At 41.6% G+C, this 27,592-nt stretch overlaps 3 protein-coding genes across 4 annotated transcripts in view; 2 read left to right on the top strand and 1 right to left on the bottom strand.

Moving 5' to 3' along the window:
- Positions 1-829: 829 nt before the first annotated feature.
- On the bottom strand, positions 830-12,829 carry fxr2 (FMR1 autosomal homolog 2). Of its 2 annotated transcripts, XM_008327542.3 has the most exons (17): positions 12,039-12,823; positions 9,580-9,632; positions 8,764-8,857; positions 8,605-8,676; positions 7,335-7,483; positions 7,108-7,201; positions 6,538-6,654; positions 6,286-6,456; positions 6,114-6,192; positions 5,826-5,983; positions 5,357-5,443; positions 3,631-3,850; positions 3,376-3,555; positions 2,280-2,474; positions 2,019-2,126; positions 1,712-1,800; positions 830-1,616 (listed from the first exon to the last, which is right to left on the bottom strand). In XM_008327542.3, exons 1-17 carry the CDS (start codon positions 12,087-12,089, stop codon positions 1,506-1,508), a joined length of 2,028 nt encoding a protein of 675 aa, XP_008325764.1. In that variant the 5' UTR covers positions 12,090-12,823; the 3' UTR covers positions 830-1,505. The 2 variants fall into 2 exon arrangements, with proteins under 2 accessions (XP_008325764.1, XP_016892203.1); XM_017036714.2 differs by having other exon boundaries at positions 8,605-8,857; positions 12,039-12,829.
- Positions 12,830-14,336: 1,507 nt separating this feature from the next.
- haus4 (HAUS augmin-like complex, subunit 4) lies at positions 14,337-17,716 on the top strand. Its single transcript, XM_025057371.1, has 9 exons — positions 14,337-14,561; positions 14,760-14,899; positions 15,098-15,229; positions 15,340-15,480; positions 15,597-15,693; positions 15,783-15,928; positions 16,024-16,154; positions 16,501-16,569; positions 16,708-17,716. The coding sequence occupies exons 1-9, from the start codon at positions 14,495-14,497 to the stop codon at positions 16,892-16,894; spliced, it is 1,110 nt and encodes a 369-aa protein (XP_024913139.1). The 5' UTR covers positions 14,337-14,494; the 3' UTR covers positions 16,895-17,716.
- Positions 17,717-18,675: 959 nt separating this feature from the next.
- The window catches only part of dock11 (dedicator of cytokinesis 11), a 47,468-nt gene continuing 38,551 nt past the window's right edge, over positions 18,676-27,592 (top strand). The window contains exons 1-3 of the mRNA XM_008327512.3: positions 18,676-19,307; positions 25,431-25,547; positions 26,855-26,944. Of these exons, the coding sequence (XP_008325734.1) occupies positions 19,203-19,307; positions 25,431-25,547; positions 26,855-26,944 (312 nt within the window). The 5' untranslated portion in view covers positions 18,676-19,202. The remainder of the gene's footprint in view (positions 19,308-25,430; positions 25,548-26,854; positions 26,945-27,592) is intronic.

The raw sequence follows: 27,592 nt of genomic DNA on the forward strand, positions 1-27,592 counted from the left end.
TCCCCACTTCAAAACATTTGCCTCGTTGGCGACCACTTCCGCTCGCGTGCACTTGGCGTGTGCTCCTCGCATATGTGTGCGTGTGTACCTGTAAATGTGGGACTGTGTGTCATGCGGCTCTCATTGCCATTTGAAGCTGTCCCCGTCTCACAGTCGGTAGTCTCCAGGCCCCTCCCCTGGCTACCCACACCCCATCCCCAGAAAGGTGGCCGCCCTAGTGTGCATCTGGAGCAGAACGCTACAGTGGTTCATCAAGAAACTCGTGTCTGGAAGCTGGCACTACTCTTCCCTCCAGCACAGAGAAAGAGGCACGGTAGTGTTCTCTATTTGTCCATATCTGTAGTTTTAGTGAGCCTGCCGTCCGGTCTCAGTCTGCCCTGTTTTCTAGGCTGTACAGGTGCCAACTTGGACCCTCGAATGACCCCAAACAGGTAAGAGGGAAAAGTGACACCTGACGAATCGCACTCTCCCAGGCCTGCTCTTAATTAGCCGTGCCTCTCCATGTGAACCGAACCAGAGCTGTGTTTCAGTTTGTTGCCTCGCCTTTCTCCATGTTTAGGTTTTTCTTGTGGCCAAATCTTAACTCTGCACACAGAAACGCACACACACCCATGTACATACACGCACCTAACAACCCCAAACGCTGTCCGTTCTACTGAGAATTAGGACAGGCGCCTCGAATATCATACTTGGCACCAGGATTCCATTTCCTCACATTGGCCAGCCACTACCTCACCCTCACCTTTTATTGTTTACTTTCTCACAAGTTTGTTCTCTCCCTTTCAACAACAAAAAAAAAAAACTTCCTCTCAGGAAACAAAAACAAATGTAATGGAAAAAAAACTCTTCCGTTTTATTTTTATTAATTTTTTTTTTTTTCAAATTCAAGGCACAATGTCTATCCATATTCCAATCCGTCTTTATCCATTCCCGAGGTTCAGTGTGCGATCATAGTGGACCGTCTGCTCATACGACCCTCCCTACAGCTTACTTCTCACCTGTCTGCACGGTAACACTGTCAGGAGACGCGTCTGTTTTGGTTGAGTGAGCAACTGCCAAGTCCAAACCAGTGATAAACAAGGAACAAATATAACAAAACAGAACAAAACGAAAAATAAGGACAGAAATCATGATAACCGTTCAAAAAGGAAAAGAAAAGAAAAGGGAAAAAAAACAGTCCCGTCCTGTTTCGTGTTTCAGTATTTTTGAAAATCAAGTCATATTCACCAGCTCTTTTTTGGCAAGCTAGTTGTTCTCTTTTTTTTTTCTTTTAAATAAGCACTACGTACTGATAGATAGTATAGCATACACCATTAAAGTGTGTTTTTAAGTAGATGCGTTTGTCGTTTTTTTGTACTTTTTCACTCTCATAGTATGAATTCATGTATTTTGTCAGATACTTTTTCACTCATCTGTTTAAAGGTTTAAGTTAATGCAAGCAGGGACAGAGTTTGCCATGGAGTCTTGCTCTAGACTTGTGTACGCCCAGGCACAAGGCCTTCGCTTTATGAGACCCCATTGACCAAGGTCAGAGCCTCACTGGCAGAGGTTACGCCTTTGCTGGGGGAACGGTTGGCGGATGTTCGCTCATCCTTTATGATGCTGGTCCCATTCTCCTGTGGGTAGACATGAAAACACAGAAAAGGTCAAGCGATGGAATTTATGTCACTAAAACCGTACACTGAAGTCAGGTTTGTGTTCCCATCTGTACCTTGGGCTCAGGGCAAGTGTGGTTTTCAATCTGGGGCAGGTTCTGTCTGCTCTGGGACTCGGCACGAGAAATGTAATCAGCGACAGTCACTGGAAAATATTGGCATCTGTTAGCCTCAAGTACCTTGTGTATATACTGTAGTACAGATTCGAATTAACTTGCAGCAATTTAAAAAAACAAACCAAAAAAAAAAATCAATATTGCTCACTCAGCTTAGTTTAAATGGGAGTGACTCCAGTTTATACTGATGAAGAATATATTGTTCAATGCAAAAGCCGCAAGGTAAACAAAACAATCAGCAGCTCACCACTCTCGGTGGGCTGTCGGTCACGACTGGCTGAACCTCCGTCCGGGCGACTGCCACGGTTGCGGCGGCGGCGGCTTCGGTTGCGGCGCTGAGGCCGGGCCTCTTCATCTAAGGGAGAAAAGAGTAAAAAAAAAAAAGTTTGCACCATTTTTTTTCCTATGTAAGCACTGACTGTTTAACCAGAGTCGCACCGTGCACCTTGTGATTTCTGCACAATGCTGCGTTATGGCTAATATGAGAGACAAACACTGAAGCTCTCACCTAGTCCATTCTCGCTGGGGCCAGCCTGGCCGTCCGACTCTGCAGCAGCGTCCATCACGCTGGGTTCCTGGTCATTGCGGCGACGCCGGGAACGCCTGCGACGGTCTGCCCCCATGCCTTCCGTAAGGTCCGACTCCGCCAGCTCTCCTTCACCCTCCAGCAGGGAGTACGGGTTACTGTCTGGGTCCCTCAGCACTAACACAGGAAATGAATAAATGAAAATGACACACGATTAAACAAACTTCCAACGTGATTGCATTGATTTTATTTCCATTCCAGAGTCTGTCATACTGGATAAGGTAGGCGTGTTTTTACATGTAATCAGCAAACACCTCATGTGGGAACCCCACCTGTTATACCCCCCGTACAAATGAACACCTCTCAGCTGCCTCCAGCAGAGAGTACAGAACAGCAGCTGTTTTTTAAGGTCCTCTCCTTCCGAATGGAAAAGTCCTGAACTCAAGACCAGTCACTGTTTTTCGGGTGAACTCCACAACATGTCAAGGTCAAAGCTTTGCTCCTATAGTGAAATAATTCCTTGTTGCACAAAATACGACCATACAGTATTTCACAACTTACTGAAAAGTTAACTTTTAATGCATGGGTTCCCACACTCCAGTCCGCAGACTGGTAACAGTCCATGGGCTATTTGGTATCGTGCCGCAGTGGGCCATAGTGAAAGAATTCACACACACACTGATACTAACAGAATAAAATAATTTTTAAAAAGTCTTATTGAAAATGTATGAATCCTTAATCAATTCAGAGTTGCTTTACTGGTCTGTGGTACAAAAAAGATTGGGGAACCACTGTTTAATGTACAAGCACTAATGAGCACTCATATTAGGGGGCAGTGGTGGTTAAGGAAGTAGACTTGTGTCTGGAAGGTTGCCGGTTGGAATCCAACAGTCACAAGGCGCCACTGAGGTGCACTGAGCATGGCACCACCCCCACACACTGCTCCTTGGGCGCTTAGCTTGAGCTGTCCCCTGCTCACTATGGTGATGGGTTAAATGCACACACACACACACACACACACGTTTCGTTGTGTGCGGTGGTGTGCTGTGCACAACCATACTCAGGGGAAGGCACTCACCTGAGCTAATGGAGTTGGAAGGCTTCGATCCCGGCCCGCCACGACCTCGTCCTGTGCTGGAACCCCTGCCTCTGCCGCCCCGTCTGGAGCCTCTCTCGTCTCCCCCAATTCCACGGGGTCTCTGGTCACGGTCAAGAACATCCTCCGACTCAGAAGCGTTGGACAGTTCAGAGTTTGTGCCTAAATCGAAGCGATTGTAAACTTGTGCACTCAGATTTAATTATGACAAATGAAACATATCAACAGGACTCTTACCATATCCAGAGTACTGGCTGTTGGAGGCTCTACGCCCTCTGCCACGTCCCCCATAAGAGCGACTGGCATGAAGCGAGTTGCTGCTCTCGTCAGTCAGGTAGCCCTTCTCCCGTTCGGTGCCCGGACCCCCAGTTCGACCGGGAGCCGCGCGGTAACCCACACCAATCTGACGAAGCTGTTCATCAATTTGGAGACGCTCCATGCGCAACTGCTCCACCTCCTGCAAATCAAAGATGTGGAGTGCATAAATTGTGAATTTCATTTCCTGTTAGAACTTTGAATTCCACTCTTATATTAACAACCCAATCTACATCACTTATTCTTTTAAAATTTTACTATATCACACAAACGAAAAAGATTATTCTGTAAATTGGTGACAGGATAGTTCTAGCACTTCCTGCTAGAATGCCCTCTGGCGGTGGAAGAGAAGTCCATAGAAAAGCCGCATGGTTCAAAGAGTGGGGAAAAAAGTAGCGGCGTATAGTCCGGAAAATACGGTATGCAGTTTCTTAATATATCAAAGAACACTAGTTTTTATTTAATACGGATTTGTTTACACAAATAAAATACTGGTACTTTCATGGTTGATCCACAAAGGAGCATCTTTTTTGTGAGCCACCACAAGGTTAGACTCTTTTTGACAGAACACCCACATCTGCTGTCACTGATCAATAAAAATGGTGTTTAAAAACACACTTTTATAAACAAGCTTATACTTCACTGCTCTCTTCTTCTAAACCTGCAGTCCAAGTGTGGCTTACTGCAAATGGTTTGTTTACAGGCTCAAATGTTTTCAGCCTCTGACGATGTTGTCCAAAAATTCATTGGGCGTAATGCCCTAGGTTTTAATCTTACTCAGTCGAGAGTAACCTGTAAAGCAGTTGTGGACCACTGAGTAAACATAATTGTTGGAGAATATCAGGCATCATCTAGATGGCATGTCCTATAATCCACCAATGTAGACAAGATTAATTTCCAGGGAATCCTCGGGACCATGACATGTCTCTTAATGTTAACCACAGTTATGATTCAGCCATGATTCAGTGTCATGTGTGAGGACTTCTCCCATCAGTTCTCGTATTTTCAACGAGCCAAAATTTCCCATTTTATATATGGGACTTTATAGATGAGAAAGAGCAGGACATTTATATTAAATGGAAGCAGTGCACTCCAACAGCACTTTTTATTTCATTTCAAAGGGCTGCGTGGGACGGGGGTTTAGGGGGTGGGCGTCTCACTTCAACGTGTGACAGCTGCCTCAGCCAACGACAGCTGAACCTCCGGGGAGGTGTGAGGAAAGCGAGGCAGAGACGTAGCTATTTTGGGAAGCCGAGGGTCCAGATAGCCGGTAATCTAAACTCTAGCGTACCCCTCACCCAGCCTCAGGGAGGGGCTATTTATAAAAGCATATGAGGTAAGGACAAAATGAGGTGCCCTCAGCAGCTTTTCTCATGTGGTGCAAGACAGGGAGTGGGGGTAAACAGGTGACCACTGTGACATGACCCCACGCACATACGACCATGCTTCTCAAACCCCAGCCTCTCCCCAGCACCCACGTGCCAATCACTTTTATGAAACGCGTTTCTTTTAACCCATAACCACACACTCACCGCACAAGACATGAACAGTAAAGTGCTGTACCTAAAATGGGAAAGCCATAAAACCAGGAGATTGACACTGACAAACAAGACGGGTGGCTTGCATTGCCACCTACTGGTGTACGTACCTGGAGGTACGACACGTGGTATTCCAACAGAGCCTGAGCGTTGCTGATGTTTTCTTTTGTTCCTACAAAGACGAAGGGAACCATGCCCTGATGAAAACAAAAGTGGAATGGACAAGAAGAATTTAGTGTTGTGTTGAGGACAACTTTTATACATTAAATTGAATTGTTGTAGACATTATACATTTAATATAATGACTTACAAATACTTCATTTTACTACAAGCTGCAAAGTACAAGAACCAAACACAAAAATGTACAGCCAAATACACACTCTCTAAGAGACTACTTAGAGTACTACACATTGAAAAAACACAGACAAAAAGGGAATTGGGAGAATGCTAAAGCAGGCATGGGTGTATCCCCTGCTGTATATTGGTTTGCATTTGGGAAAGGTAAAGGTGAGGGGTGTAAGCTGTGCGGTGCAGAGGGAAAGGGGTTCAACTAGGAGTGCGGCCGATCGGTCCATTCACCTCTTTGGTGCTAGCAGTGTCGTCCCTGCCAGCCCCCTGCCTGCCTACCTCCTCCCGGGGAAGCTTTTTGTCATTGTCTCCCTCAATCCTGACGCGAACCACGCCCGATTTGTCCACAATCTCCTGGATGACTTTGCCGTTCTTGCCGATGACTTTTCCTGCGGGAGAAATAAGAGGCATCAAAGAAGATCGATGTAACGAAGCAAGCCCGTTTAAACAGGAAACTTTTGAGGACGATGAAGTGTCGCCATCAAAATGAGCTCCTCCAGAAACACCTAGCTCTCTTACCTACAAGGTTCCTGGGTACCTGAAAGTAGTCTTCTTTAAACTCAAGATACTCTCTCGCCTGTTTCACTGCCTCTGGGGACTGTGACAACACAACACATAAAAATATTAAATACTCATTTATCCATTTCCCACATATCAGGACGAGTGCAGAGATTGACTATATGCAGTGTACCTCTCCGTAAATTCTGAATGTGCAGCTTTCCTCCTCCAGTTCGATTGCTGTGACACCAGGCACTTTCCTAGCCTGCTGGATGTTGGCACCGTGGGAGCCGATGGCCAGTCCCATCAGGTCCTCCCTGACCTTTACCTCCTCCTGGTAAGCAGACGCTAACTGCTTGCTTGTCTAAAAGGAACAAAAATGTTCTGAGTGCATGTCCAGATGAACCACAGGTGTTGCAAAGGACTGTTAAGACGTTAAATCTACCTCCAAATGTTTGGTGGCTTCTTCGTTGCGGGACATGAGCATGAGCTTGGTACGAATGCTGCGGAAGTGCATGTCACTCAGGAGGGTAGCACGTTTCGCTGTGGTCTCATTTGTAGACTGTGAAGTACACAGAAATATACTTTTTTTTAAATAGTTACAGAGAGTAACAAAGAGTTACAAAACATACCTGTCACTTTTACATTATTTTTGGTTTGTAAATAAGTCAGGAAGTGAAACAAAGAGGCACAATGACCTCCTGACTTGAAATTCCAGGGCACATACATACAATTTAACCCGTCACATAAGAGCAGTGTATGAAAATAAAGAAGTTTAGAAAAAATGTGATGACCATGTGTTTGTGGCATGATTACAGGAGTCAAGCCACATGATTTTGACCTGATCAATTTTAATTCAGAAGTAGAAACAGAAAAGACCCAATCCGTTTAAAGCTGGATTTTTGTAGTTTTGTCACTGTAACTCCAACGTTACCCATCTCTGGCACCAGGTCTAAGTTCCTAACTTTGATCAGATGCAGCCATTATTGTAATTGCGGCACATTATGGTACTCACCAGCAGAATGAGTTCATGTGTTGGGGCATTGTAGAAGATGCAGTTGGCTCCGATAGCTTTCCTGAAGTCTTTGTGAATGTTGTCATTTGCACAGCTGTGAAGAAGGACACAGTCCACCACACGGTCAATATCTTATGATTCATTTTGAAATGATCTTGGAAAACGACTTACGTCGAGTTCAATATTGATGCGGGTTAAAATGCATGACGCCGAACGATGACACTCACATGTCTCGCAGGTCTTCTGGAACAGAAATTGGGACTTTAAAAAAGGAGTTCCGTGAGGAAGGGCTGTTTGGGTTTAGTGGCCTGATGCGCTCTGCTGTGACAATCTCGTTGTATGTGGCGTCGCATGCTGCGTATTCAATTACGTAGAACTGTGGGGAAAAAAAGCAGAAAGGAAATGTTTTTATCAATACCATTAAAAAAAACAAACTGCTGAATAGAATGCATTTCAATCCTTACAATTTACTGCTACTGTATTTTTTCTTATGGTTTTCTATCATCATAAAAAAAATGCTTTGATATAAGAAAATACATTCGGTAAATACCTTTAAATCAAAATGTTCTTTTTGCTCATTTGTCTTGATCTAAATGTGAGGTGACGTAATAGAGTAATGCAAAAATAAAATACATAGACAAAAATCAGTTAGAGGTCAGAGGACACGCTGCTCACTCTACTCTCTGATGAAGGAACATCATTAAAGCCATCAGTCAACACTAGACATTCCTGCAGTCTCTTATCAGACTGCTCCAAATAACAGATCCACATCAGCAGCCAGTTCTGTGGCTGAGTACGGCTGCTAAGCTGTCCTGTCCATACCCCACTGACCCACAATTCAATCTGCAGCTCTTGCTGGTAAATCACACACACTCCTCTCCCCCCCTCCCCTAGCCTCTATCAACACAAGCCTGGGCTGGTCCTCACATGACGCTTTACATTTAGAAGAACTGGTTTGACTGTTTTCAAGGCTCCAGACATGTGAGGAACTGGTTTGATGTCAGCGCTTTATTTTGCGTTTTAGTGTGAGGGGGTTTAAACTGTGCACTGGTTACGACTGGCTCCCAAAAAACAACTAAATGTAAATGTAATACACAGATCAATTCTGGTCAATTCAACTGCATGAAATAAAATCTAATATAAGGTTATGGCTTCAGGTCATAAAAGACATAGTGACCATCCATTATCCATATTTATTTAATGCAAGTCAGGCTAGTGTTTACTCTCTCTAGAAAATACTCCTATCATCAGAGCTCTATAAATATTTACTGGAACATCAGGCTGCTATTACTTTTGACATGCTAATACAGAGCGCATGCAGACACTGACAGAAAAGACGATAAATGAGAAAAGAAGTTAAGACAATAGCATGTGAGGTTAGACATATTTAGTAACAGGTAAGGGTAGAGGCAGGATTTCACCTAAAGTAGTTAGAAACAAATGAGGGTGAAAATAGAATATTTGTTATTTTTCATGACACGTCTGGGAACCACTGACCTCCCCCTTCATCATCCTGACACGTGCCAGCCACCAGCCACATGGCTCCTGTTCATTGGCCCTGGAGTAAACCTGTAGAAAGAAGCCCGTTAATAATTTCAAACAAAAATGATTGGTGACTGCTGCATCAAAAACCCAAAGCCACAAAGCAGCACTCACCTCCACCTCCTCTCCTTCGCCGATATCCTTGTTGTAATCGGCTGGAGGAGGCAACCGTACATCGCTGAAGGGCAACTGTCTCTCTGGCTGCCAGCTATAAAAGACAACAGTGAAAACAAAAAATCTCTCTTTTTTTGCTCTTCACCATCAAACATAGATTAAACTGGTCTTAAATTACAACTCAAGCACTTTCTACATTCAGATTTTCTAATGCCAACTGGGGCTATAATGATGTGGCTGTCCTTTACATTGGTGGTTGGTTGGACAAGTACTTGCTTCGAAAATGTTTTAAACTTCTGTTAGAAACAAAGCCCTCATTCGTTCACACCATGCACTGTGAGCTACTCCAGGGTCGCCATGTGCTTAGGGAAAGTAAAAGGACGGGGAGGGGACTGAGAAAAAAAAAAAAAAAAACTAAAAATTGACACAGGCCACTACTCCGCCACTCCTACCACCCTACATACTTCAGGTCACTATTTTTAGGGGCATCCTAATCTACACCAAGCCAACATCGAGCCAAGTAGATAAAGAGGGACCTGGGGAACTAGTTGCAGCATTGGAGTAAAGGAAGGCATGCTATCAGGTTGGCATGGACAGGAGTGGGGTCAGAGCAGAAGGTAAAAAACTGTGAGAGACAAGTATGGACAGCTGCCTGCCAAACGCAGGTGCTGAAGAGGACAGTTTCGAATGGACGTGTGACGCACCGGCCTGGGGGAGTCACTGAAATTCAATTACCACGGGTCAAGGCTCATTTACCCACGTACAGACTGCATATCACGCAGCAGACACACAGACAATGCTGAGAGATTTGCTTACTTGTTTTCAAATACAATTGTGAGCGAATCTTCGTGGACATCTTTGATGTAACCCTATAAAAAAAGAAAGAAAAAAAGACAAAATGTTTTATTTCACTTGAATAAGGAAAAACAGGCAAAGTGATCAGGGGTGGGGAGCATTAGATTTTGCATGTAAACGACAGACAGCTGGTGTGTGTTGGTGCTACACTTGTCTGATTTTGAAACTGCTGCTGGCGGGGGAAAAAATAAAAAAGAGCATTCAGGGGTTTTAGCGAGCCAAGACAGCGCTGACACCAGCTCTGGCTGTGAACTGTGTGTTGGGTAAAGTGACATGGAATACAGTCACCTTCTGGAGACAGTCTGTAAACCACACATGTTCACTGACACACAAATGGAATTACAACAGGAGCTTACATACTGTCTGTCAGTTGGAAGACAGAGGACAGGACAGCTCTTCTAGATGGATGGAGATAGATAAAACTTTATTGATCCCTTGGGAGTTCCCTTTGGGAAATTAAGGACATTCTAGGGCACATGGGAGGCTGGGTAGGCATTCTATGGCAGCTCACAGATCACTCTTATGATATACGAGCTCACTAAAATTAGTTACTTCTCGATCTATTGATCACAAGAGTTGATCATCATGATATTGTAGACCAACAGCAGCCTGGGCTGAACAACGACAGGGCAGGAGGAAAGAGGAAGGTGCGGCTGGTTCCTCAGTGTGGGACAACTATATATGGGACAGAGCATGCAGTGCATCGTCACCTCCAACCATGCTCAGGGGTCTGGATCAGGGTGTTGATTTACCACCTTTGCATCCAGTTTCAAGCAAGATCGGGGGCAACTGGGGTTTTTACAGCCCTTGCTTATCAATGATAGCTGCTCGCTCCTCTGTCAGTTTTTGGCGTCATAAACAGCAGCTGTTACGGTCATCCTGAATCTCTATGTACATCCCAAAGGCAACTGACTTGTCTTACTTCAAGCAATCAAAGCCAGAGAAGTCAGGAGTCACACTGGGAGACAGCTGCACGAGCATGTTATGTCACCTTATGTACAGCTTCCACCTTGTAGGACCAGGTCAAAGGGCAGGCAAGCCCTCTTCTATGCATGACAACAGAAAAGCAGGGGCAGTATGGGGTCATTGGCATCATGGCAGTGAAGTCTCTCCATTCACAGGCCACTACCCACATGTGGGTCCATGTGGCAACAATGAAATAACTTCACATGCAAACTATTTTTTAAAAAGGACAGACATTTTGTCAATGTAGAATGTCCTCTCCCATTCTTCTGTTGATTTTGAGTTGAATACTACTGTGCCTCTTCACCTGAAGAGTGACATTTTCTATATTATACAACAGAGACTAAAATATGTTGCAAGACGAATGTGGTTCCACACACAAAAAAGCATTTAACCTAAGTGTCAATCACTGGTCTGTTTCCTTAACCGTTTTCCAACAAAAGACAAAATACCGAGTAAAATATGATATTTGAATATCATTAACACAGACAATTCTCCACTTCATATACATAAAAGCGGCTGTGGGATAATGGACCCCAACTGAGAAGAGTGGAAAGTGCTCATTCATGCCAGAGCTGGGCTGTCACAGAGTAAAACAGAACGACAGGTGAAGCAGTATGAGAAGGGTAAATATAGGCGCATCCCTAAACCACCATGTGGTCAAGTGACAAGCTCAACGCCCTGAGACAGAAGAGACAGGGAGCAGAGTGAAAAAACCCACAATGTGGTTGAATGAAAACAGAGCATAACAGACCTAGAACATATTGATAAGGATCATTCACCTGATATCTTATGTTACCATGCGTAAGTTTGTCATCTGTAAGTAAATTTGTCAAACCCTGTGTATCAGGCATGGCATTAAATCGGTTCAGATCAAACAGCAAGACACTTCTGGTCATGTGTGTGTGTCATGTGTTGTGACTATGATAGCTTTCTGCTGAAAATGAGGGAGAATCGAAACAGAAAGCTTCACTGCTTCGACCATGTAAAAAAGGCTGAGCTTCAAAACAAACATGAAGTGCTGGGGCTTTTCATGCAGCATCTCATCACAGGGTCGTGCACAACAGCTGTCTGATTAGCTCCCCATTTATGTTCTCGATTGTTACATAACACGTTTTAAGACAAAAACAAGGGCTGTGCTGCGAGCTCTGCTTGTTACATTTAAATTTACACGGCTAATGCTTGTGGTCACGTTGACAAATATTCAAATATAGGCCATTCTTGATCATGACAAGTGCACTTAGCCTTCACTGCTAACCGAGCTAGCTACCCAGCCCACAATGGCCAGCATCAGCAGGACGCAAGCCATCCACGTTTGTCTGGACTGGACCTGGGCTCACACTAACCAAGTACAGGACACCTGGGCCTAGGTTCGAGAAAACAAACCCCGACACTTTTTCCTTAAACGAAACTTTTACAACTGCGACAGCTTAAAACTGCGTCTGTCTTGTGGTTACCTTGTAGAAGGCCCCATTCGAGCCGCGAACTTCCACAGCCAGCCCGTCCATGGTTGTGGCTAGGTCCCCACGGATGTTCTTGTCCGTAGCCGCCACGACTCCCTGCGACTCCGGTAACGTTATTACCCCCAGCTTCGCCGGCCCGTCGCCGCCCTCCGGCCGCTTGTGGATGTCCAGTGTTTCGGGTGGTGGGAGAGGGGCAGAGGTGAAGGGGTTGGGGAGATGGGTGTGAGTGTGTCAACAGCAAAGCAACGCAGATGCTCTTTCTCCAGAGGCGGCAATCAGTAAACGAAGCTTCGTTGTCCGTCCAAATATAGAATTCGTTTCTGCCGAACCGTGCGGCACCGCCACGGGGCAGTGGTCAAGTGTCGGTGAGTGCGGGGAGAAAGAGCCAGCTAATGATGCTACGGTAGACCAGAGGGTGTTAGCGGATGGACAATTAACCAGGAGGCGAGCTATCAACACACCGTACCGTTAGTTTACCGAGATGCTAACTGGCTAGCATTTGATAGCCTGTCTACGTTTTGTAGTTTGTCAGTGGCGCAGTCGCTGCAATAAATTGTTTTACGCACGTCGTCACGGGAGTCGTTTTCTTTAGGCTGCGGTGCGTTGAAAAGCAGCGTATCTTTCCCGAATAACGTCAGCGATTTACTACCGCCCGGTGACTTCTCACTCCAGCCACCCGTACCCTCAAACACACGCCGACGAAATGAATCAGAGAGGGACTGAATGACCTCAAACACCCCACCCCTTAGTAGCAACGTTCCGCCCGTTAGAAAAGATCTAGAGCTTCTATTGGTCAAACAACTCGACACTCAACAGAGTCTTTGCTTGATTTGTCAATCAAATAAGGGCTGGTCTATGCGCACGGCCAATAAAGTGCGGATAGTTGCATTCTGAAAGAACCCATTGGTTTTATGACATGTCAGTTATAACGCTTAACAAATTGACTGGCTCCCGACTAATTTTGCCCACTCATTGATAAATGAACGCGTCCAGCCATAGTGTAAACACCAATATAGTGACGTTAATTCTGCATTTGGAGTAAAAGTGATGTCACGTGCTTCAAACATTAAAGATCGGGCTAAGCCGTTTTTTTAAGATGGTTGTTTTTTGTGACAATGCCAAACCAACATTCTGGAATTTTCAGTATTAATGGGCTTTAAGTAGATATTTTCATTAAAATTACGGATATTTGGATTATAAGCTTATCATGCTTTATTGCATAACTTTGAATACATTTCATCAGTATGCGGTGTTTAGAAATAAACCTGTAAATAACAATTTTAAATTGTGCCACAAATGCTCTTTATTTCCAAATGATTTATTTGGTACTGGAATAGTGACCATTTGAGCACATGGCACTGAATATATATTAAAACACATGGGTAAAGCAAGGTTAGGGTATGGTTACAAAACTCCTGGAATGGAGCACCATGGAGGCCAGATATGGGCAAGGACTGTTGCAGGGAAACAGCTGTTTGAAGTCTGCATAAGAGGTCACAGGGGAAAGGCACAGCTGTGAAACCACATATAGAATGAGGAGAAGGTGATATGACTGACATGATGTCTGTTCTGTTTTTATTACAACAAAATATAAGACTGTAAAGTGACAAGAAAATATATAACATTTGTCTTGATTCAATGTTTTAAAAAAAACATTTTTAGAAACAACATTGTTTGCATTGGAACAGACATAGCTATGACCCCTTGATAATAACATGAGACACTGGCTCAGTGTGTGTACATAGAATGTAGTTCTCTCAGCTGCTAATAAAGGCTAAGCGCTCAATCATATCTTTTGCATTTCGATTGTGCAATTATTGTGTTCCCACGTCATTGTTGTGAGTCCACTATATATATTTTTTCTTTCTAGTATGTTGATCATCGCACACATAAACAATGTACCGGAAAACTTTAAGAGCCAAGATTGTGAAAAATAAGTAAGCACTTACACACAATCATGTCACAGCCAATTTAGAAACAATAATGGAGTTTTTCACTAGATTTTTTAAATTTCTGTTATATTAATATAAATTGGTTCTAAAGAATGTTTTCGTCATTCTACGTCATTTTCTGTAAGTATTTGGAATGTTTATGAAGAAAGATTTTTATATATGATTACTTTAGTGCGTGTTTACAAACACATGCACATTAACAACTGCCATACTAATACAAATAAAAAGTTGATTTTGTTACAAATATAAATGTTTTATTCTGATTATTAATTGTTATTAATACATAATTATCCCTTTTTACCTTTGTAGTGCGAGACACAAGATCCAAGCAGCTGTTGCAGGGGGGCAGTATTAGCCGTTGCACTCATTTGATCACATGTTCAGACAGCCAGCCAATCAGAAGATGCTTTGCTGGAGCGCGCAACTTGATTCAGGAAATAACGGGTGCACCGACAACAGTAACATTGATTGATTGAAAATAACTTCATTTGGGTAAATATGTCCATCGTTTCTGACTCTACTCTTTTGTCATCGCTTGGGAAAGGCGACAGTTTACACCAAAAAGGTAAAATTGCTTTTATTCATTCTGAAAGCAGAGTAACAAAAATAGAAGATTTAACGAGCGTTTTCTTGAAGTGTCCACTGCGACTTATATGTCTAAGTGTTAGGACATGGACTAAAAGTTTAGAATGACAGTTTTGGACCATTAAGTTGGTTAATTTAGCACTGTAAACCCCTGCCTTTCACGGTCTTTCCCCTTCAGTTCTTGCAACCTTCCCTCTGTGTGATGTGACCGAAGAAGATCTGACCCGGAACCCGCAGATGTGTAAACTTATGGCCACACTGGCCCAACATGTGGACAAGACTGGGCTCACCATGTTTCTAAAGTCAGAGCTGGACAAGGTAACAACAGTACCCTGTGCTAGGTTAGATACATCAGAATTTGCAGAATGTAGTGATTAATGATCAATTTTATACTCAAATTGCCCATTAATAGGATTTGGCATTTTGTTACATTCAATATGCTAGGGTCAATCACAAAACTATGTAATTATTACCTAGGAACTACACTCAATTATGTTTGTGTGTTTTTCCTCACAGGCTGAACAGAGGCTTCAGAACCACAGGCGTCAGTGGCTTTGCTCTGAGAGCCTCTACACAGGGCTGCAGGAGATGATCCAGGACTGCTGTGTAAGGGAGCATCATGCTACAGTACCACCAGACCAGAAAATGGTACATTTTCAACCCCTATACACATTACGAATTCACAAGCATCTGCTAGAAATTTACAACACAGTTCATTTTAGTCACAAGAGACTTCATGTGCGTTTTGTTTTTTTTAGTTCTGTGAGACTGTAAAGAGTTGTCTCGAAGTGGCCCAATGCGTCAGACAACTGGACCTCAGTAGCACAACCACTGAGGACCAGTCTTCTATCCTGGGCCTGCGCTCTGAACAGGTACTGGAACTCATGCCAGCAGAGAAGGTGAGTCAAATATGTAAGACCCATTCAAAGTGTTTTTAAGTCTAAATAAAAAGTCAAGTTTGGTCATGAAAACTGGTATGTTTATTTCATGTCCCTGCTATATTTGTGTATTGCAGAATGTACAAAGAATTAAACAAAGTTTACCCAATGAACTGGAGAAACATCTCAAGAAAAAGTGTTTCAACCTGCTCTCTTACTATCAGCCTGAATGGGGTATTGTCACCAGATAGATAACTAACACCTTCAGATCCTCATTTACATTGAAATCCCATGCACTGTGTTGTTATTATTATTCTTTTCAGAGAATGAAAGTGAGGGTCTGAAGAACAGCAAACTGTCACACCTGTCTGCCCTGCTGGAAAAAGAGAAGAAAAGGACAGAAAGTTTGAACGAGACCTCCAAGGAAAAGACACTTCTCCTGCAGAGACAGATTCAACTCTACACCTCTGTAAATGTCCCTGTTAACACAATGAAAATACAAATACAAAATGATTTTTTTCCCATGCGTATTTAATGTGATTCTTCTCCTTTTTTCATTGCCAGGAGTTGACAAAGTGTGTTCAGCTCCTCCAGTCTCTGGTGTTGGACCACAGACTCAAGATACAGACGGATCTGGACAGGAAGAAGCTGGAGTATTTTGAAGGCAAATGTGAACTTGTCTTACAGAAGATAAAGTTAGTAGATCTTCTCACTTGACTGTCCACCGTGAACAATGAATCTATGTCAAGACATGCAGTAATTAGAGACTTGTGTGTATTGTTCAAGACATGCAGTAATTAGAGACTTGTATGTATTGTTATTATCTATTATCTATTATTTGTTTAGTTATTGGTTTATTTGGTAGTAGGTGAATACAGATCACAACAGACGGAGGTTTTCTGGTTTAGATTGTTAATTTTTTAGATGACATATTACAAAGCACAAAAAGCATTGCTGAAAATCCCTTATAAGAGAACAACATATTCCAAAACCAAAACAAACCAAAAAAAAATCTGCTTCTTGTCTTTTCTTTTTTTGAAGGGCTGAGATGGTGGATATTCAGTTGGACACATACACCCCTGAAGCAATATCTGCACACAAAAAGATAAGGTAAATGTGTACCCTTTTGCTGCCAGCTTTATATTTTAACTGAATGGCTTGAATAAAAAGAAAGACACAGATTTCTACATCTATAGTTATCTTTTCTTGTTAAAATATCTGACAAAAACTTTTAAATCTCAATTTCAGAGAAAATCTAGATTCTGAGCTGAAGGCCTGTCAGTTGGAGAAGCAGTCCATAGAGTTAAAACTCTCCTCCTTTGAGATCTTGGGCAAAGACTTTGAGACCCTGGCTGAGGAATACTGCAGGTTACGGCAGGAGATTGAGATGAAAAACTGGGCCCTGAAGGAGTTTACGCAGTACAAAAACAAATGAAGTTTATACATTTAATATAATGTTTTCCGTAAAAGGCTCTTCTTTCTAGCGTGTTAAAACTCACAGGTAAAGGGTTTATTTTGTTTGAATACGTTTTCTATACCTAGTAAGTTCTTTTCTCATTATTTCCATGTATCTCTTACATTGTCACATTAAGTACAAATGACTGACTTTTAATTTCCCTTTAAAACTTTTCCTGATTTTCTTTAAAATATGGAGTAACTAACTTAAATCACATCCTCTTTGTGTAGGACTACAAATCAGACTTACATTTACTCCAAGTTAATACATGTTAATCACCCATTGGTAGATGCATTTTACATCACGGTAAAGGCACACATTATTTATTTACTTTTGCTGTTGTTAATTTTTTTTAGAGCAATTGTTTAAATCACCCTTCTTTGGAAAACTCATACTCCAAGACTGGATGAAATTTATTTTGACTTGTAGTGTGTGTCTCATTATTTTGAAGTTAATTCAGGCTTGAGGATGTACATATAATGTTCATCTTAACGTTGTACTATTATTTGTGTCAGAAATCCTTTAACTGATGCTATTTTGTGGCTGTTTCTGTTAGTGGTTGTTGCATTTGTCTGATTGTTCAATGTATGTGTAAATAATTCTCAATAAATGTTGATCTATTAATTTTATCTTTTTACAACAATCCACAGGAGTTGATGACAGATGACCTTACACACTTTGGGGACAAGTGATTCCCATTGCACAACAGGCCGTATATCAAAATACTACGTGTGTAATGTTACTAAACAAAATGTACATTCTATACAACTTGTGTATATGTAATAAACTTATTTCTGCTTAGTTTTTCCCTTTAATTTTCCTATATCTATCTATCATCTATCCATCCATCTATATTTATCTCAAGTATCTGCTGATCTTACTTTCTACCACAAGTGAACAGAATACCCCGATACTGTCCTGCACTAACTGTCTTTTTAATTTTGGTTCAGTAATATTAATGGCAGTTGATATATTAATTAATACTCTAGGTGGGGCTGTGCCATGTCAACCCAGTTTCCCATTACAATTGAACCAAAACAACAGTTTTTAATAATGCCAGTATTAAAACGTTGAGGCATTCTTAAACAAAAAACATAAATCGCAAATTATATAATTGAACTTGTAAACAAATTACTTAATCATATTAAATACAAGGCTGTTGACTGTTACAACAGTGACCCCTTGTGGCAAAAGTGCATAGCTGAGCACAAAACGACAAGTTAGTACAGTACTTCAGATTTCCACTCTTACCGAGAGATTCGGCTGGGGCGACAAATTAATCGACGACGATATTTGAATACATTTTTGTTGTATGTGCTTATTTCACATGAACAACAGGTGTGATGTGAGGCCAAGCTACTGAACTGACTGAGCAAGATGCGACAAAAGCTATTTTTCTTACCCAAAATATGATTTATATTTGATATATGAAAAAATATTTTATGTATATTTACTGTATATATATGTTATGGTGCATTTTAAAAAACGTTATATAAACATATATAAATTAAGTTTATATAAAATTAAGTGAATAAAAGATACTCTAAGTGTGTCCTCTAGGGGCACCAGAGCACTTCAGGAGGAGATAAAAAAAAGCCAAGAAAAAGAAAGGCAGGGTAGAAGACAACACGTAAACTAACTCACACCAGAACTGAGTGAATTTGTTTACCAAAGTACTCTACTACTGCAAGAAAACAGAGGAAATTTGACAATAACGATTTAAGCCAAGTGTTTTATTTGCTCATTCATAAAATGCTTTCGTTGGTTATTTATACATGAAAAGAAAATATGTGTACTCACTGTTGTGTCATAAATACGTTAGTTAAATCGTTTAAGCCAGTTAAATATTAATACTATTATATTAATAAATATAATAATAATTGTCTCCAATAAGCAAGCAAATACATGTTTCTATACTTGTCTATGCTTTTGTTAAATGTTGATTAAGTTTTATGGTATTATTTAAGTCAGGTGACTTTAAAAGAAATGTCTAGTGAGACTTCATGGTCGCTGAATCATAAACGATCTCTGACAAGAGCTATCCAATGGCGAGAAACGGAAGAACGGTCAGAGTGATGCATCTTGTTCTGTTCATTTCATCTATGGTTCTCTCGCAACAGCAGCATCAGCTCCGCCTCACCACGTAACCGCTCCTCTCCTCCTCCACTTGAGCTCAGTGACCGCATCTGGCTGTCTGTCACAGCGTTTCCGCCACGGCTGCTCCGGGTGCTGCGGCATGTTAACGTATACACCGGCGCAGAGAGTGGACTTTTAGCAGAGGGACATCATGTCTGAGGTGCGCAAATTCACAAAGCGGCTGAGCAAACCTGGGACTGCTGCTGAGGTCAGACAGAGCGTCTCTGAGGCTGTGAGGACCACAGTAGACCTGGTGGTGAGTGACTGCCGTCTGTCTCTCTCTCTCTCTCTCTGTCTGTCTGTCTGACTGGCTTAGATCAGTGGGACATTTATGGAGGAAATGTTAGGTTGTTGCTTTCCTCGGTTTTCTCCACTGCATTTGTCTGCATCTGTCTGCCGAGCTGCTCTTCCCCTGAGCGCACTGGAACGATTCTCCACGCACCCTCCCGCTACATTCCTGGGTCATGTTAAAAAGCGTTAACACGCTGCATAATCATCTCCCCTGTGTTGTCTGATGGAGAAGCCTCACCCTGCGGTGGAGCAGCATTAGAAAACAGCGTGACTTTGTCCACAAGGAGACATGGTTTTTCTGTCCTGTGCGCCTCCTTTTGTGTGATGAGGAGCGGTGCCAGTTGGACAGCTGCGGCATGGCTTCTCCGTCCTTGCCTTGGAGCAGTGGCCACATTGAGCAGTAGAGGAAGGCAGTCTTGGCATAATCATCTCCGTAATTGAAGTGTATTGTGATTGGCGTCTGTGTCAATCCATACGTGTTCTCTCCTGGTTTATATGCCGCTGTCTTTAGGAATAAAGAGCGGCGCTGCTGCCGTGTGACACAGCGAAGAGAGCAGACGCATTTAGATTGAAACGCAGTCCAATGCTGATGCAGCACTTGTGTGTTGGCGTGTTTGAAAACATTTCCATGTCAAGTCTAAGGAAACTCGCGGTGATGCTGCTGCTGATGCCTTGTTTCCACAAGGCTTGAACGAAAACCACGTGATGAATCACACACGCACACTAAAGATGTGACAAGGACAAAGTGGAGAACAGAGTCTTAGAGAACATCAGAGCCGCTCAGCTGTGGCTGTGTGTAGACTTCAGACAGATCTGTTTGTGTTACAGATAAAGAATTGTTCCCTCGGGAATGGCGCTGCGGTCCTGTGATGAACACGTGTGTGACGGAAAGACGTTCTCCAGCTTCATATTTTTTGTGATTTGTGATTTTCACAACAGAGGAGGACACACGTGTGTTTTGCGTTAGAAGCCATGCTATGCAGCGCGTGGCCTCGATTATCTCCCCCCCGTTTTTCTAAAGTGGCAGCAGGTCAGTGGCCCACTTTCACAGAGTTGTCCGCATAACAAAGAACAAATGATGTTTTGTGGTTCGCATCCCTCTCACATGGGGATTCCCTGAGGCATGTTGTGACCATGTTTCCTCTCTGTCTCAACAAAGTCCCTCCTGTATCTAAATCTGGTTCTACATGCTCGTTTGTGGCTCTCCCTCCTGTATCTAAATCTGGTTCTACTGCTCGTTTGTGGCTCTCCCGGAGAACAGACGTGTTGTTTCACATGTTTCTGCACCAACCCAGGGCCAGTGATGGGTGTGATATTACCTGTACATTAAAATATTTTAACCAACCAATATATGTAATGGTATCCACTAGCGATGTCCGATATTAACTTTTTGCCGATATCCGAGATGCCGATATTGTCCAAACAATTAATTTCCGATTTCCGATATCAACCGATATAGCAAGGTAGTGGTGGCCTAGTGGTTAAGGAAGTTTACTAAGGTGATAGGTTAAAGCAGTGTTTCTTAATTATTTTCTAGGGGATAGAATCCCCCCCTCCTCTCGGTAATATTTACCTAATTATCTTTACAAACTACTGTATGAGTTGCTAGCACCTGCATACAATCCCCTGATTAGTAGAATAAATTAACAAAATGAGCTGCAATGCTGCCATCTAGTGACTTTCACTCTCCTATACAACCATTTTCCCCCCAAACTATTTTTAGGGCACACATCATTTGGCTAAACCCAGGCATTGCATTATCGGGTTTTTATTATCGGAGGAAAAACCCATAATGATTCTTACCGATATTACATAATTATGGACCCTAGTTCCCAACAATATCAAATGATGATAGTCTGATATTCAGCAATTTACAAAGTTAGTCTCTCCCAAACTTTTAGTTTTAATAGTTTAGATTGACGGATTGTTGCGAAGTCTAATGACATTAGTAACAGTATTAACATATTGGAATCATGTAAAAAAATTGAATCTGATAAAGAACAGGGTAGCAAGTGTTTGACTTATTCTTGACTGAAAGGCAGATTTAACAAAACACATTCAACTGCTTTTTAGCCACACCTTATTTCATATGTTTACAAACACTGGTGCCTAATTGGCACATGCTCTGTCTTTGACTCAGCCTCTACAGTAGGATGGATGGTTATGAATCCGTCATGTTGTCAGTAAACAAAACCAGTTCTAAATGATGATGAAGTATTTGATTTATATTAAATGCAACCATTAGCTAGAAAAAAATAAAAAATAAAATCCTTGTTGACAATGTGAAAATACATAATGAAGTTGACCATTAACTTTTTCAGTAGTGATGCGTAGGCGGTTAGCATTTGGACGATGTATATTGGAGAGACCTTGTCAGTCCACATCCTGCCTGCAAGCTGTCTATTTACAGGCCACAAATGTGTCTGGGTTTTGGTTTGGTGAGCACTCGTCAATGGACTCTTCTAGGCTGTTAGAAAGACTGGCACATTTTTACTTTAGAAAAAGTACACTTATTAATACTTTACAATCTGTATGAGCTAATATTGAGTTTCTTTGTGTCTTTAATTGAACTGAAGGTTCTTTAGCCACCTCCTAATATATAGAATAGTCTTATTTTCTAATTGATTTATTTTATTTCCGTATTTATTTGAATCAATGCCCAAATGGAAATGGACATTTTGTATGCAAAAAAGTATTACAGCGCCGGATCTTTGACTCATTGGAAAAACGTCTTTGTGCACCTTTTAATATTTGCATTTGACTACTCCTGATGTATAATATGAACCACCTGATGTCATTTATGATGTCAAAGTCTTTATTAAAAAAAAGGAATAAAATTCAAATCCTCAAACCATCCTGCTAACATTTATTTCTTCTCAGGAAACACCTTTTTTTTCCACTAAAAACCACCTGGCGTGCACTGACAAGCCTATATATTTAATTGACTCAATGAGCTTAACGATCAGGGAGTGCACACACTTTAAAGGAGTGGGAATTGGCACAATGGACTTTAACCTTGACAAGGGAGTATGGAAGCGGGTGGGGGGGCAGTTCATATGTGAACTAGTCAAACACAGGTGCAGCTAATTAACTGCTGCTGTGAATCACAGTCATTGGTGGAAAAGAGCCGTCGTTAGCATCATTATTTCCACCTGTAACGAGTGCCATAAATTCCGTTGAAGCTTATTTGGAAAGTGCTGGCACAACTGTCAAACTGCTCAGCTCTAATGTGACCAGATGAAGAAAAGAGGGAACGGTCTTTAGGAGACCAGGTAGGTGGAATGTGAGGAGTTCTGGCTTATGTTGAGGATAATATTAAAAAATAAAAAAAAAAATCTTAAGAGAACTGAACTTGTTTTGTTCCGTTCTTTTCCATCTGCAGACTCCAACAGTAGGAAGCCTCAACGTGCCTCCTCCAATAATTCCTTTCATCTGTGTTGTATTTTTTCCAGTTACTTAAACACGGACATAAACCTCTGGTTTATAAACAAAAATGAGTTCCAGAGGTTCTTTTTTTTTTGGTTTTCTAGCTGTGTCACTATGCAGCTGTACTGTTGTTTGGAGATTTGCAGTGTTATTTAACAAAGGTGGGTCAGATTTAAAAAGAGCAGCAGCATAGTGGTGCAGTGGTTACCACCAGAGCCTCTTGGCTTGAAGACTGTTTTCTTTTTTTGGTCATCTTGGCCTTTTTTTTTTTTTTTTTTTCCACAATCCAAAAACATGCTTAGTCTTTCTGGCACAATGCTGCATTCCTTGTTAGCTGGCAACTCCTCCACAAAAACCAAGTGTTTCCTTTTAGTTATTCATATCAACAAAAACATTACGTATGATTCTAAAAAAAGGATTTATTTTTGCATCAGCTCTTCCAGATTACCCTCAGCTACAAATAAAAAAAAAACATCTTTTTTTTAATTTGGAACAGCAGTATCCTGAAGTTTTCTACTGGCTTATTGAAGAAACTAGTGAAACAAAAGTGACACAAAAAATTGTTTTACATACATGTTTTCTGAAGTTGATGAGCAGGGATCATGAACTCCTTTTCGTGAATTTTTATTTTATTTTTTTTAGTCTGGGATGCAAAATTTGGGAACATATACGTGGTTTAAGCTGTTCCTGCAACTCTCAGATAAAGGAATGTATATAAAATGTCTCGACCAGGAAATTCACAGTAATGTTAATGTCGTACAGCAAAACAACAACAACAACATCGAGAAGGAAAACATCTACCAGGCTTCTCCATGTCCCTTTTAATGGTTTGCTGTGGGAACGAGTGTTTGACACAGGCAGGCAGACTGAAGCACTTACTGAGGTCATCTGTGGGACACGCTGCATGTGACGTCCAGGCAGTCGTCTCATATGTTTAACTGTGTGTTCCACAAGCCAATGTGATCAAACCCACCTTATGTCATATTGTAGCTGTGAGGGCCTTATATTGGGGGGTAATGGAACACACATCTAGAAATGTATCCCCACTATCACTGTCGTCATCATCATCATCGTCATGATGTAAAAGTCATGAATAAAGGCTAGAATGCTTTTATCATTTTCTGTGCCATCTATTGAAGAAGTGTGGGTATTTCAAGGAAAAGGCAGAAGTATATTGATAGAATATATAAATTATATCATTTGGAAAAATTTGTCGTGCCAGATTAAAAGGCTAAACGGGCCGCATGTGTCTTCAAAAGTTAAGACTTTTTGATATGTTAAAAAAGATTTATCTTAAGCAGAATAGTTTGACATACAAGGGATGATTGAATGAAATAATGTTTAACTTGGATCTAGTAAGGCTGGTTTGCAATTTGATTAGTTGTATAAAATTAATAAATTATACATGTATTTATTTATTGGGAAATATAGTGTGTTTAAATGAAGATTATTGGCACTTTAAAGCAGTCCTTGTGAATGTGTGATTTCTATGGAAGGGGAGGTGAACAAGCGTGTTTCTGTGATTTCTTTTCAGTGGAGACGCTAACCTCACACCACCCTTGAATGTCAAGTTCTGTCCCCGAAAACTGAACTTGCTTTTACTTTCCCCTATCTTACCCTCTCTTTTTCTCACCCTCTCTGTAATATGATCAGTGTGGCCATTGAGCCACTGTTAGCTTAAACGTGTAATGCGGCGGGTCAGCTGTTGCACATGACAGGAAACTGAGCTGCTGCTGCCCCGGCTGCGCTTGAGCAGATGTTGTGCCTCGTTTCTATTCATGCAGTTTACCTCAAAAAGTCATTGCATGTATAACTGTTGTACTTCAATGTGTTGTTTGTAAAATGAGGAAGGAAATGCATTGCTCACTTCACTTTTTTGTGCAAACACACAAATATGTTGAAAGATGAATTATGAAGTAGTGGAAACCTCAGATTAATTATTTTGGGTGTCATTTTATTACCAGATTTCTCCTACTGCCCACTCCACCAGTAGGAAATCCACATGTGGATGGAAATAAAATGAACCACAAGTGTAGAAAACTACTTGTATGTTTCCGTCTGTTTCTAGAAGTTCTCCTTTGCTGCTGTGTGTGTACTACCTGTAGTTCCTTTAGGCACAGCAGCCAATGTATGGACTGATTTCCTCAGAGCAAAACTGAGGAGTCTGCACTTTTGCTCAACCAAGGCTCATTGGCTGAGAAACGCGTCGCCTCTACTTAGTTTAAGTGGAATTTTGTTGGAAATGAAACCTGACTCTCTCTGAGTTAGTACAAGTCTGGGCCTAATTATGAAAGACGACATTGTGAGACTGATTTCATGTCATCCACTTCTCTGTATAACTCATGACAGGAAGTCCTAATATTGAACGCACACACTTGATGTTCGGTGTTTTTGGTTCTCTTGTGCATTTTTTGTCCGTTGCTATGCCTCCGCTCAGACAACAATCTTGATTTTCTGAGCCCTTATTCGACTCTTCCCTTTCACATCGTGACGTGTTTCTTTGACTCACTAACACGTCTGACCAACTGTTCTCTGGCTGATTGAAAGTAGCTGTCTTTTCGCTCTCTTAATGTAGGTCAAACGCAGCAGGATGGCAGTTGATGAAAAGGCCTGTCGATGTACTAAGACCTGCATGGATTTGTTTTCTTTTTTCCCCTCTCAGGAGCAGCCAAAAATTATCGAGCCGCTGGACTATGAGGCTGTGGTGTTTCAGAGAAAGGCCCAGATCCACAGTGACCCACACAGAGATCTGCTGCTCTGCCCTGTGGATGATGTTTCGGTGAGTCCGCAGCATCTCCAACTCGTGAGCCGAGCTGCTGTGCAGTAACCTGGACAAATGGCAAAAAATTCTAGGGGAATTTCAAGAATCTCATTTTGGAATACCCCTTAAAAACACTGTCCCACTCCTACTAACAAGAAGGTTATTTCTGATTTGAGTGACACTTGAGAGTGAACCAAACTCCCTGAGTGTTCTTTGAGTGTTTGGTGTAAATATAAACAGCAGCTTGGCCGAAACAGGAAGTTCCTGGACCATATTCCATTTTTGACCCGAGTGACTAACCAAGCACAAAAAAGTATTACGGGTGTATATTGGCAAGAATCTGGCCATAGGATACTGGGGAAATTAATATATATATTGCCATATACTGTAATACCATAGTAATACATGACAATGTATTGAGGTTTTCTTTAAACACTAATTGTTGGAAAACTGTTAACATCAGGTCCATTTGAAGGATTTTTTTTGGACATTTTGGAAAAAAAAAAAGGTTGTTTGAGTCAATGTCTCAAATACCGCAAATATATGCAGTCCCTGTACAATAAACTAGCCGTCAAAGGTTTAAATGCAACGCAAAGTGAACCAACGCCACGGATATTAACATGTTAATTGCTAATAAAAAATTGACGTCAAAGGTTTAAATGCAACGCAAAGTGAACCAACGCCACGGATATTAACATGTTAATTGCTAATAAAAAATAATTGTTACATTGCTGTAGAATACTGGTATGGTCTCGACGAACGAAACTACATTGCTGTAGAATACTGGTATGGTCGACGAATGAGTGTAAACACTTAAAAAAAAATCTGAGGCGTCAGGCTAAACTAATAGTAATAATCTATACAGTATACTATTTCTAGTACTATATAGTTTTTCTGTTATTTTGTTCGTTTCCATTTGGATTTGGACTTAAAATCAAAACTGCTCCTCCTCCACTCGTGGAATAGTCCTCTCAGAGTGTACAGCTTTTTGAGTTAACAATAGCTACAGGAAAGAAAAACATCTAGAAGCAGAGATTTCCTTACATCAATCACCCACGTGTTCAGTAATTCACAGGTCTCTTCAAAGATGTGTGCTGTGAAACACAGTGCAGGTACAGCTGTATTGTTACAGCTATTTCAGACATGTGGTTTTGTTCAGCGATATGTCTTACTTCCTGTCTCTGTTGGCACTCATCCAGTCACATTACAGGCAGCTCTCTGCATTCACTCTCACCGTTACTGCCTGATGGTTTGGGGATTGAAGAAAAAAAAAAACCCCACACATCTGTCTCTGTCTGTTTCCATGTGTCCATTTGTGTTTGCAGGAGTCCCAGCTGTTACGGCAAAGGAGAACTGTTGTTCCCGCTGTGCCCCAGAATGCTGAACGGGAGGCCAGGAGTCTCTTTGCCAGAGAGGTATTCAGACAGCCTCCTGCATTTGTAACAATGGGAATGAAATAATCATGTAAATTACAATAGAAAAACATTAAAAAAAACACTAAGATTCAAAATGGAATCTCCTATCCAACCAATGCTGTTGTTTGTCAATGTAGCAGACATCCAGCAGAGTGAGAAGTGACAGAGCATAAACTTGACTCCGAGTGTAATAATATACTGCAATAGCAATGAAACACACACACACACACACTGGTGCTATGATTTCAGAACACATCTGTTCTGCCAGAGTCTACATTTCTGTTCTTCAGCCAGCCCTAGTTACGACAGTGCATCATGGAAATAACGGTCTTCAGAGTTGTTGAAACATCCTTTGGCTAACTCCACACTATTTCAGTGGAAATGTATTTATTACATTCCTCTACGTCCCTCCACCCCCCTCCCAAAAAAAAAAACACATCTAGTTTTAGTCTCTCACTGGACCAAGTCATCTGCACAATAAAAAAAAATCATTGTAGATAATAACAAAGAGAAGCCAAGGCAGCAGTGAGGACTACTGTGACTGATGCATCCTGGAATAAAAGATGTCAAACTTTATTTTCCAAGTGGAGTTTTTTTCCTCCCAGCTGCAGCACAGACCACGGTGTTGAACTCTGTTGTTGTGATCCA

The sequence above is a fragment of the Cynoglossus semilaevis genome, chromosome 1 (assembly GCF_000523025.1).
Source record: "Cynoglossus semilaevis isolate Cse_v1.0 chromosome 1, Cse_v1.0, whole genome shotgun sequence".
In the NCBI taxonomy this organism is placed as follows: Eukaryota; Metazoa; Chordata; class Actinopteri; order Pleuronectiformes; family Cynoglossidae; genus Cynoglossus; species Cynoglossus semilaevis.